We start from the raw sequence: 12,054 nt of genomic DNA, 5'->3' as shown, positions 1-12,054 counted from the left end.
AAATTTTTGTAGAAAAAGTTACCTCTCATCCCCTTAGGTATTTCTGAATACTGTAATTCTTGACTTGTTTACTGTAACTAACTTTTAGCTACTTTAACGGTCACTAGTCAACCGCTAAAATTTTGTCATGTCAAAGATTTGATTACTAACATTTGAGACAGTGATGTTTGTTCCCATTGTTGAAACTAGATGCCGTGAACTGCCCCCTTCCCCCCAACCACTAAAATTACCAACCGCAATGTTAAATGGATTTACAGTTGTCCCACCAATTTTAGCAAATACATGTATGAGGAAGACAATTTTACTGGGGCTTGTATTAAAGAATGGGGAAAGTATGTGTGGTGCAGTAGTCAGTTTGGGACTAAAATATTTATGATTGAAGAGAAACTTACCCTTCATCCCCCAAGACATTTCTGAATAGCCCCAACAATTTGGTCACATTTGATTCTGTTAAAATCGTTGTAGCTTTTATAAAAGATTTTTACTGGAAGACAATACAGAACAGATATATGAAGTCCTTTTTTTGCCACACCTCAGGGTTGGATCCAAAAGTACCTCATACTAAGCAACCTTCTATAAGCCTATGTTTTATCATTATCTTGCAGGGTACAGTTGAGATAGAAGACCAGGTGGAAGGTCTCTACTGGTTAGCTGAAAATGTGGACTACATCGACCTCAATAGAGTTGCCATCCATGGCTGGTCATATGGTAAGGTACTTTTTATGTACTTTTGTATATGCATAATGTAGATACATATTATGATTTTCATTCCAAATACAGAATTTTCATAAATGGGAAGTTCTATGCAATACCATGTTTTTGGTAGCGTTTGTATTAGCGTGTTGTGTGTGTGTGTAAATGATCAGCATAACTAGAGAAGGTCTGGATGGATTGTATTGATATTTGGTATTTGGGTAGGCCTTGATGAGACCTCAAGATGATTAAACTTTTGGCCCCCTAGCGTCATGTTATGGTACTGCAGCGATTTTGAGTTGTAGATAGCTCTTGTTTCTTAATGTAATCCAACAGTTTAACAGTTTACATGTTGTAAGGATTGGTACCTTTTGCGTGTTTCATTATGCAAATTGATTGAATTAGCATGTCTGTTGTACAGGTGGATACCTGTCTCTGATGGGGCTGGCACAGAGACCTGATGTCTTCAAGGTAAGGAGCAATTTCTTTTAAAGATTTAAAGAAAAATTCAAAATCTCTTAATCAGAAAAATATTGCAAAGCCTGAGTTAACTGCCACATGCATTATCACACCAGTTCTAAGCTGCACAAGGAACTTATTTCTTTGAAATATCATACATACGTCTAATAACCAAGTGGCTAGGCTACAAAATATCAAGACATCACGGGTTTGATTCCTGGGATTTCTGGCCAGATGTTGTGGTGTTGGGCACTTTCCTCAATCCACCCAAGTGTAAAAATGGATACCTGACTTCAGTTGGGGAGGTAAACCACAGTGGAAAGAGAGGCATGGGCTCTGATTATCTGCCTTTGACACAGTAGATTAATAACGTTTACTTTGACCTTTACCATATGTCGTATTGTGTTTCCAGATAGCCATAGCAGGCGCGCCGGTGACATGTTGGACCGCATACGACACCGGGTACACAGAACGATACATGGGCACGCCCTCCGCAAATGTTACAGGATACGCCGACGGATCCGTCCTTAGATACGCCTCACAGTTTCCCGAGGAGTAAGTCTTTGCAATTTTCTTCTGTTGTTATCATCTCTTTTTGCTCTGTAGATATACATGTAGATGAAGTATTAAGAACTAGTACAAACAGTTCAAAAGTTCATCATCCTAACTGGTACATTTTCCATACATCTTATTTACTTGTTAAATAACTCATGAAAAAGTTTGTTTATATTGTTAAGCATGACACTTTGTTTTGGTTCTTTCATGTCTGTCTGTCTGTCTGTGTTTCTGTGAAGGGGGTGAAGTCTGCCATCTTTGATTGTCTCGTTATCGAGGCTTTTTGTTAGACTACATACGTAGTCAATGATTACCTGTAAAATTGATACTTTCCACTGTTCTGTCGATTATCACTCTAAGTTTTGTATGAAGTATTGCAGTAACAGTACGTCTTTGTTGTTCCCAGGGAGAATCGACTGCTGATTGTCCATGGTCTGATCGATGAGAATGTCCACTTCTACCACACCAGTATGCTCATCAACTCACTGGTCAAGGCCTGCAAACCTTACCAACTGCAGGTAAGAAAATGGACAGTGAATTAAGGCCTACAGACCTAATACCAACTAGTACTACAGGTAACACAATGGATAATGAGTTAGGGGCTAGTGTAATCTTTGAATTTGTTTCAGTGCATGAAAAAGTAACTCATTTCTAATGAGAGTTAGGGGATAATTATTTTGAAATCTGAATAAAGGAGGGCCGGCTATCATATGTGTACTAAATTGCCTTGTATAGGAAGTCTGTGTTGAATTTCATAACTTAGATGTCGGATTGGCCATTGCCAGCGGTCAACCAAAAAAAAGGTTAGGGTCAGTTGGGTATAACCAGAAACACAGCTAGTTTTTTCCTAGGCCTCACCTATGAATTATGTAGAATCAAAATGGCTAATTGCACTTTTAACATTCTTTTTCCAGTTATATCCCAATGAGCGCCATGGCATCCGTCAGCAGGACACTTGTGAACACTACGAAACTATGGTCCTGTCCTATCTACAAAAACACTTATAAGTCAAGATTTAAGGAACTAAAAGGGTAAACAAAATAACCACAGATACATTATAGACTCAAGAACAATTCTGGAACCACTATAAGGGATTTACTGGTAAATGTCTGGTATTCTTCTTGCGATGCTATTTTTTTGGCGATGCCTCTGGGGCAGAGCTGAAAGTACCTTGTTGCTTGTAAGAATCACTACTTAACAATGGTGTCTGGTAATTCTTAGAATGGGTAAATATGTTTACTTAATCCCTTTTAGGGCACGGTCATATACGTCGTACAAATGTGGTATGATCGCAAACTGAGGGCATTCCTTGGATAGTCATGCGTGCGTACTGCGAAATTCAGCTGTCTTGTTTCCGAAAAGGTTTTCTTAGATCCTTGTCGGTGGTTGGTTCTGTCACAGCCCGCTTGAAGATTCTATGGCATCAAAATCGTACAACAGTCTACGACGAATGTGACCGTGCTGTTGGTGGTTTATTATGGCTACGCTGTACTTTTCTTGTAGTTCAAAACTTGATGTGTACAGTATTCAAGACTTGGAAAGAACATCACACATACTACGTCAGGAAAATTGCAAAACTTCCATGGTTCCAGATATCTATTCAGTGAAGTAGGCCATTAAAACAGCCCTCCAAAATAATTGTAACGTTTCTACAATTTGCAAGAAAAGGGTAATAAAATTATGATACATTGAATGGAGGGTAAAGAAAGATTTGGAAAGACAGTGTGATAACAATAAAAAGCACTGCAGTTAAGCACCTTCCATATATGTCATATGCTTGTAGTCGATAGTTTGAAAGGAAGCTGCTTTTGGGCCCAAAATCTTATAACTTGGCCAAGTCATATATGCAAATTGAACATCTTGAAAATCTACTCCTAACTTTTTCAGTTATCTGGTCACAGAGAAAGCAACAAACCTATGCCCATTAACTAGTGATAGAGAGAGTGTAGTGTTAGAGCTTAGCACGTTTTTAATGCAATTATCATCAAGACTTTCAACTGTTAGTGTGGCAGCACCACCTAGTAATAGTGTGCAGTACTGCATAAGGGTTATGTGGGGAAGTACGCTTATACTCTATATGGTACAAGAAGACATGGAAAAAACATTGTATGGATGTACATGTATGATCTGATTGCTTGAATATTTTTATGCCATGAAAAATATCTTTCCATAGCAGAGACTAATGCAACCACATATATGTATACATTGTATATGTGATGATAAAAGTCGTGAAATTCATGACATGAAAATTAGTTGAATAGTGGTTTTAGACAAGAGAGGACAACAATTTGAAGAACTGGTCACTAAACTTAAACAATGGTTGTTAACTGCACATAATGTCTTGTTTTGAAAAAGAAGAAAATAACGAAACTTGCACATAGCTGGTGGAAAAGGATTGCTGGTATTGATAAGATATGTTGACACTGTATAAAATGTATCAGAATGAATATGATTATTGTTGGATGAATGATTACGACATGGAGAAACTATTAAATGCAAAGCTATCACTACTTTCAGTGTGTACGGCTTCTTTTTGTTGTTATGATTTCAGTACATAAATGACTTGAATCGCTAGGGGTCCCCACTGACACGTGCAGATCAAGTAGATAACTGACATACTGCGACATTATACTCTCTAGGCGAGAGAATTGGAATATAAGGTCAAAGGTTACAAACTTGTTCAGATAATGAACGAAGAAGTCTCTATGCTCCTCGAGTGAAATTTACAACGATTTTCTTGGTTGATTTTCAAGGCCAGCCGAGTCATGAATCAGTCAGCTACGTTCCACAGGCAGTGAAGGTTAATTAGTCAGTTTCTTTGCCGTAAAATCAACAAAGGACAGGTATGATTCTTAGCAAAGGTAGCATCATCAAATGTTTGATCAGCAATGAGTAGAAAGTAGAGTAGAGCCTTTGACAAGGTAGGGACTTTTCAAAAGTGTGACCGTTCTTCATTGCATACCTAGTTGTCTGTCTTCCTCCATATCATAAGGACAAGAGTTGAATATTACATTCAAAAATCACCATAAGAGTTATATATATATAAAGCGAACTGGAAACCAGCCATGTTTATATCATGTAGCTACACACGAATTGCCCTACATTGCAAAAAGTGCATTCCATTGTACAGTTTAGAATCTAAATGTAGATTGAGCTTGATTAATTAGTCAGCTGCTTTATATAGCGTTTTATTCTACATTGTGGCTGTTACAATCGTAGTGTAATAAACTTAACTTGACAATCAAGTCACCAATAGTTGAGTTCAGAATTTACTAGTACGATAGCATCTAAGGAAATATAACAAACATCTGTATAAGGAACATACAGTTTGTATTGTTTTAAAATCAAGTCTCGTACCAATTCATATATAAAACTGCCATACAACCAACCTATTACCTGTGCAAATTCTAATTATTTACCAAAACAAGTATTGGAATAAAAATCTCACTTAAAAAATACAGAGCTATGTTCAGAGCTTATATATAGAGCTCATATGTATTTTTAAGCATTGTTTCCCGTCAGCTGATCCCAGTCCGGCCAATAGCGGTCCTTGATACGGTTGCAGTAGGCCTGCAGGTTGGGATAGTCCACATTGACAATCCTGTATAAGTAGGAGTCAGGGATACAATAACACATCTCTGACAGCTGACCAAACACTGCTGCATCCACCTCAGTAGGATCATCGCCCATCAGGTAAGGTTTAGTACCTGGAAAAGAGAAACAAATGCAAGAATGGAACTGCTGTGTCGGTGGGTCGTGTGGCGTAACGGCAAGGTTTTCGGCCCAGAACCCAGCGGTCCCAGGTTCGAGTCCTCTGACGCCACCGATCTTGTGCCCTTGGGGAAAAAGGCACTTTACGCGACTTTCCTCACTCCGACCAAGTGTAAAAACGGATATATTATGTGTGTGGGTCACGACACCGGCAATAGCTGTCTGTGTCTCACGTGTATTCCAATGTTGCAATTGTAATAAAATCAAAAATCAAATCAAATATATACTGAAATTCGCTGAATTTCAAATAGAGGTTTAAACATGTCAAAACATGTTCAATAATATGCTACAGTTCTTAGTAATGCATGACATTAAATGGGGGTATGTGTCACACCATATCATCGAATTTGAAAAATATGCAAATGTTGCCATTTTTCTGCAGCAAGGACATACCATGGTTCTTATTTACTTTCTAATTCAAAACAATAATGATATATAGTGATATGGAAAAGCAGCAACAAAATGATCTTGAACATTAGATAGTTGGTACAACGAAAAACTTAAAGAATTGGAAGACAATTTGAAAATGTATTCTTCAATAGTTAGTGTCATAACACGTTACATCTAAATACGTTTTGCTGGTTAATATGTAAGACAAGCTTGAAGGAATTTTTGATAAAAGGCAGATATAGATCACCAGAGTTACCAAGAAAGTTTAACCATAGTCCAGTATGCACCTGTGACCACCCCTGTGAAAATACACACCATTTCTTTTTGTACTGCCCTAACTATACCAAACTACGTTCATCACTCTTCATCAATTTAGAAAAAAATAGAGTTCCACGACCTCATACCTTCGCCAAATGATTTTAACCTTTATGACTGACGTATTAGGAGTGTTTCTCATCAATAATAAATCATACCAGTTGGTTGTCTTAAAACATAACATGTCCAAAGTATCAGCTTAACAAATCATGAGCTTAACAAAGAAGGTTATGCTAACATTTATCATCAATTATGCTAAAGAGGCCCTTATTAAGATAATTTGATTCAACGATGTTCACATTCACATAACTTCCAGATGCCACAAAGAGAGTATTAAATGTATGAAATTGCCGTCATTTGCCAGTGTGAAATAATACAAGTTACTCATTAATTATGCAAATTAGGCCCACATTTGCATATTTTCTATCTATTAACAGTCCTCTCTTCCTCAGTTACAATCTGAATAGTCATATCATGGAACAAAGCGGATTTCTTAAGTTGCCTCATTAATTCTGCAAATTGGAATCTTATTTGCATAATTATTGTCCAATCATACTAAGCATCACACTAGCTATCCACATACCAAAAATGATCCATCGAGGCCATCTTGTTAAAGTATTTTCTCATTAATTATGCAAATGATGTCTTCATTTGCATAGTTCATATCAATTAATATTTCTCTCTTCCTGAGTTACATATGTCACATGTTTTAGAGTCCTATCATGGAATTTGGCGGATGTATAAACTTTCCTCATTAATTATGCAAATTAGATACTGATTTGCATAAGAAGTGTGTAATCGTGGACATCATCACTCAAGCTATCTACCTACCAAAAATCATTACCATCCATCAAGCCCTTCCTGAGTTATTCCCTTTCAAAGTCAGACGCAAAACCTGCTCCTGCAGTTCCAAAAAAGCCGCTAGGGGGTCCAAACCCACACCACTTACTCTCTGTCCAAAGATCTATCTACCACTCAAAAATAAGTTCCATAGCATGTCCGGAACACGAGATATCAAAACAGGAAGTTCCGCTGCAGTACCGTAAGAAGCCACTAGGGGGCCCAAAATCTAATCGTTTTTAGGTCAAAACCTACCAACATACCAAATACCAAGACAATCCATCAAGGCATTCTGGAGTTATGCTGTGCCACTACAGACACACACACAAACGCTACCCTCTGCATAACCTTCTCGGCGAAGGTAAAAACTGGTGGGATTCGTTACAAACCTCAATAGTCTAGGCGATTGGTGCAAAATATAGCTAGAATTGTTCAAATTGTGGTAAAAGCATGAAACTTGGTATGGTGAACCCTAAATATGTACTTAATATGGTCGGGGTGGAGCCAATTCAAAAAGCATGTTTCTTAGCAACGGTTGCTAGGAAACCAATTTTCCCTAAAAAATAGCTTAATTTTTCGCTTCTGTGCCATGATACTTTACTCTAGAAGGCTAGAAGTTGATCTTTCCGATAATGCATTATTAATCTATATATTTCTTTGTGGCTCTCCATTTCTTTCCAATTCTGAAAACACCAAGCTATTACATAATGTTCAATCCTTTCCTTTCTGAATGAAAGTAAAAGATTTCAATAACAAATCTCTTATGTCCTACTGGTTTTCAACTTGGAATGATAAATTTATCTGTTAAGAATTTAAAAAATTCATATGAATTTTGCTTACCTACGGTATATCTTATATATATATTGGCTTTACTTTTAGTATTTGTTTGATTGTATTTTGTTATATCCTTTGTTTCGATGACGACACTAACATAAGCCATCAGCTTGAATGTGTCGTCATATAGTCCAGTGATTAGATGACTCATTTAATAAAAATGATAAAGAAAAAGGTTACCAAGAAAACATGAGATAGCCTTGAGATCTGTGTCCATGATGCCTTCGACTTCTTCCGTTGAATGACGACCGATGCCCTGATTCCACATAGCCTGCTTGGCCTTTCCCAGTCCGAAATACTTCAGAAAGAACATGACGGACCATGGTATCTCATAAAGTTGCTGCAGCTTGTCAAAGTGATCTATCCACCTGTTCCGTGCTAGACCCCTACACAGCAGAAGAACATGATTTAGAGAATTACAGGTTTGCGTAGCAAAACCTTTGTTGGATCCGTTGGCATGTGTGGTGGCCGCCATCTTGAATTGTGACGTCACAGGGTCACAAGTGTCAAAGTGATCTATCCACCTGTTTCGTGCTAGACCCCTACACAGCAGAAGAACATGATTTAGAGAATTACAGGTTAACGTAGCAAAACCTTTGTTGGATCCGTTGGCATGTGTGGTGGCCGCCATCTTGAATTGTGACGTCACAGGGTCGCCATACCATTTTATTGGTAGGGGTGTGTTTTGGGGGGTCGCTAGCGTTCTCTCTATTTTTTTTACAAATCGGCACACAACTATCACACATTCAGCTCAATCAAAAAAAGATCAATACCAATTTATATTTAAAAAAAGACCCAGTTATCGCTAAATTAACATAGCAAACCTGTAGTATATGTAGCACAAATACTTAACTCTAGTTGTGATTGTCAGCAAATATTTTTTTTTTAGATTCAGTCATCTTTATCCAGGGTTGCCCAACTCAGGGAATGACACTACTTTACAAATGAAATAAAACAAGTAATGTTCATATTTCATACAGTCATGATACAAAGTTAACGTAATTCACATACAAAAATAATAATGATGATCATAATGTTAACAATGACAGTAATGATAACAATAGTAAAATAAATGATAACAACAATAATGCAAATCATAATCCAAATCATAATCCAATCCTGGTCGTTATTGAGGGGTCAGAGGTCAGGCCAAGTACATCTGGCTTTAAAAGCAGACATGGACATAAAAGAGTCATGGACGTACATGAACGTACGTATTTCACATTGTCTTACACATTCGACCTAGCCTGAGTATCAACCTTTTTAGCTTCCGTACGCTACCAAAGCTCGGCTACCGGCCAAAAAACGGAGCTTGGGTAGCGCAGCGGAGCTTGGGTAGCGGACGGAAGCTAAAAAGGCTGGCACTCAGGCTACATTCGACCTCCTTGATTCAACCGGCAGCATTTCAAGTTCTCTGTGATATACGGTAAATATCAACGGCAAATTTTGATTTACAAAAGTATGGAGAAACAGATGGTAAAGGTTTCTGTATAGGCTGTATTGACTGTTATACACACTTGCCAATGCTTGCGGGGTCCCTACCCTCCTTTATCAGCGATGAAACCCGCTCAGGAAATGCTCGGCAAACCCTCCCGGTCTCAGCCCTGCTCTTTTGAACGGAGATTTTGGCTTCTGGGGACGTCACTGACAGTTGCTCATAAATAATTAATGAGCTAGCCTTATTTGGCACAGAAAGTCGTTAGTTGCTCATGAATAATTAAGTAGCGATGTAAGACGTAAGCTGATTGGCTGATAGGCTACCAGCGTCCTTTGTCGCTTTGCTCAGATGAGCTTTAGCAAACCCTCTGATTGGCTGAAAGCTGTTTAGTGGTGACGTCGACAGAACCGTGTACAGGGGCTCGAAAGGGCAGGGCCGCTATGGGAGGTAACGAACATATCGGGTCTGCTCGGAGGATGGGAGTCCCTTACTTACCAATTAATCTAAACCTTACCAGGACAAAGAATACTATTGTGCCCTTGAGAAAGACATCTTATGTCACGAGTGTCGGCCATTATCCTAACTCGGTATCATGTACGCACCAGTATGTGTTCTCCTCCACCATCTTAGTGAAGGCCCTGCTGACGGCCTTGTCTGCATCACTCAGGGACTGGTTCAGGTCCACACCTTTCTCCCTGTTCAGGAACTCTATGATGAGACCCGAGTCTCCCATGGCTTCTCCATTGTACTCTATCCACGGGATTTTCCCCTGTGGATAGAAAGTTGTGCTCTAGAATCAATATAGTAGACTCATACTCCTTCCCGATCTGTTACTCTGGGAAGAGCAGCTAAGCTTAAGGTGAAATAAAGGACTTCCTTCCTTTCTTCTGTTCGTGTTTGAAACAATAGTAGCGCTACAGACATAGGTAGGTGGGCAAAAAGTTTCGCGGTGGTTTTAATTTCGCGCTGAAGAGTTCACCGCGAAAACCGCTAACATAAAACCACCGCGAACATTTCTGCATTTACAGTAGTTGTCGTGGGGTGAAAACTGACGAAACCTGATGTGCACGTGGATAGAACCCATGAAATCACGTCAGTGTAGCCTATCATAAGCTGGCAGCGTTGAGCCCCCCCCTCACTGGACCCGCGGCACGCTGGCGGCGTGCGTGGCCGATCGAATTGACAAAGCACTCAACAAATTTCATTGACAAAAAATGACGAATCTTTTAAAACTTTGTGTTTTGTTGTCTTTTTGGCCATACTTGTACGTTTTGAATGATATTCCCATTATAAAGTCAAGGGTAACACAAATCTAGTTTTGGACGCAGCGACGCTGCCAGCGTGCCGCGGGTCCAGTAGGAGGGGGCTTAACGCTGCCAGCTTATGATAGGCTAAACTGACGTGGTTTTATGGTTTAGAGCCGTGTATCGTACATACACACCTTTGGACCAACACCCCAACCATACATGGGCTCGTATGGAATTTCAGCCATACGCAGATATGTCTCCAACTTCATAGCATTTGGGGCCACACATGGGATCGTCTTCACAGGTGCTGTTACATGTAAATAAACTTTTCCTGCGGGAGAAAAAAAGATAAAGGTATTCCAATAGCCGTTTTGATTTATGTCACCTCTGGCCTGAGCATTGCATAACTCACTGGGAGTAGACTCAGTGCGTGGATTGGTATGCAAGTAAATGTTATTTGTGTCCGACTTGGTCATGGTTTCGAAGTTACTGAGAGTCTGTTGAGCGATCAAGGAATAAAAGCCGACAGAAAGACAATCCTGGCATGGTGTTATTCATTGGAACCCTAGCCAGAGGTGGAAGAACCGCCCGAGACGAAATATGACGCGTTGTATTAACAATTTGACAACATATATCAGTACAAAATATCCAGTTTATGCTCTGGGCTGCAGCAGACGCCATTGTTTTCACCCAGCTGCTTAACCCCCGCACCAACGGCTGCCTCACTTTGGTGCAAACTCACGCACGTTTACGTCAAGAATGTGCTCTCGCGTGAATACAATCAAAATGGCGACAGTATCTGGAATGAGGTCTATTATAGGTCAATATAAACATACAACGATATAGGTAAGATTCTCTTTCCCGCCTTACACACCGCGTCCTCCCCACTTAATCATTTGTAGGTGTCAGTTTATAATGAGTCCAAATTTGGCAAAAGATAGAAGTGACACAATGAGAATGTTAACGACTGTTTGCAGTTCTATGAGGAGCTAGTTTGCACGTAGGAAGTGACCAAAAAAAACACTAGAAAGGCAATATTTGTGAGAGCAAATACAACATATTTCACAAATTTCCCTCCCCGCATCCACCAAAAAAGAATTGACTTTTTCATGATTATCCAAGTCCAAAATTGAAGAAACATGACTGGAAAACAATATATTTCATCTGAATTGTAGTATGGGTGAAATATAACAAGATTTACGGTACCATTCCCTATGGGTTCCGCGGAGTACTGCAGCTCAGACCACGTGTCCCACACAGCTAATTTACATAAATGTGCCCTATCACAGTCAACAATAGCCTTACCTGGCGTAAACTCTGCTCTTAACGCAACTTTGGATCCCTTCTGCCCTCTGCTGAAAATCCAACGCACCGCAGTGGCAGCTATTCCTTGGGACATTTTCACAGGGCCCTCGAAAAATAGTAACCTGAAAAAAGTACGTCAGAAGGAAAACGGTAAACTCCACTAAACAGGCGCGAGAAAGACCGGGTCTGTCCTGTTTGTTGGTCTGT

At 39.4% G+C, this 12,054-nt stretch overlaps 2 protein-coding genes across 2 annotated transcripts in view; one reads left to right on the top strand and one right to left on the bottom strand.

Moving 5' to 3' along the window:
- LOC136424975 (dipeptidyl peptidase 9-like) overlaps positions 1 to 4,217 on the top strand; it is a 21,649-nt gene extending 17,432 nt beyond the window's left edge. Inside the window, exons 18-22 of the mRNA XM_066413633.1 lie at positions 606 to 708; positions 1,115 to 1,164; positions 1,565 to 1,707; positions 2,114 to 2,225; positions 2,622 to 4,217. Of these exons, the coding sequence (XP_066269730.1) occupies positions 606 to 708; positions 1,115 to 1,164; positions 1,565 to 1,707; positions 2,114 to 2,225; positions 2,622 to 2,714 (501 nt within the window). The 3' untranslated portion in view covers positions 2,715 to 4,217. The remainder of the gene's footprint in view (positions 1 to 605; positions 709 to 1,114; positions 1,165 to 1,564; positions 1,708 to 2,113; positions 2,226 to 2,621) is intronic.
- LOC136424971 (failed axon connections homolog) lies at positions 4,090 to 12,054 on the bottom strand. Its single transcript, XM_066413627.1, has 5 exons — positions 11,848 to 12,054; positions 10,737 to 10,873; positions 9,898 to 10,064; positions 8,038 to 8,243; positions 4,090 to 5,414 (listed from the first exon to the last, which is right to left on the bottom strand). Exons 1-5 carry the CDS (start codon positions 11,939 to 11,941, stop codon positions 5,209 to 5,211), a joined length of 810 nt encoding a protein of 269 aa, XP_066269724.1. The 5' UTR covers positions 11,942 to 12,054; the 3' UTR covers positions 4,090 to 5,208.

The sequence above is a fragment of the Branchiostoma lanceolatum genome, chromosome 19 (assembly GCF_035083965.1).
Source record: "Branchiostoma lanceolatum isolate klBraLanc5 chromosome 19, klBraLanc5.hap2, whole genome shotgun sequence".
Taxonomy (NCBI): domain Eukaryota; kingdom Metazoa; phylum Chordata; class Leptocardii; order Amphioxiformes; family Branchiostomatidae; genus Branchiostoma; species Branchiostoma lanceolatum.
Note: the sequence above shows the minus strand (reverse complement) of the source record. Positions and strands in the feature narration are given on the sequence as shown.

Coding starts and splice junctions, on each gene's coding strand:
- LOC136424971 (XM_066413627.1), bottom strand. CDS start 11,941: ATGTCCCAAGGAATAGCTGCCACTGCGGTGCGTTGGATTTTCAGCAGA. Junction 8,244..9,897: donor GTGGAGGAGAACACATACTG/GTGCGTACATGA, acceptor TCTGCTGTGTAG/GGGTCTAGCACGGAACAGGT. Junction 5,415..8,037: donor GGCTATCTCATGTTTTCTTG/GTAACCTTTTTC, acceptor TCTCTTTTCCAG/GTACTAAACCTTACCTGATG.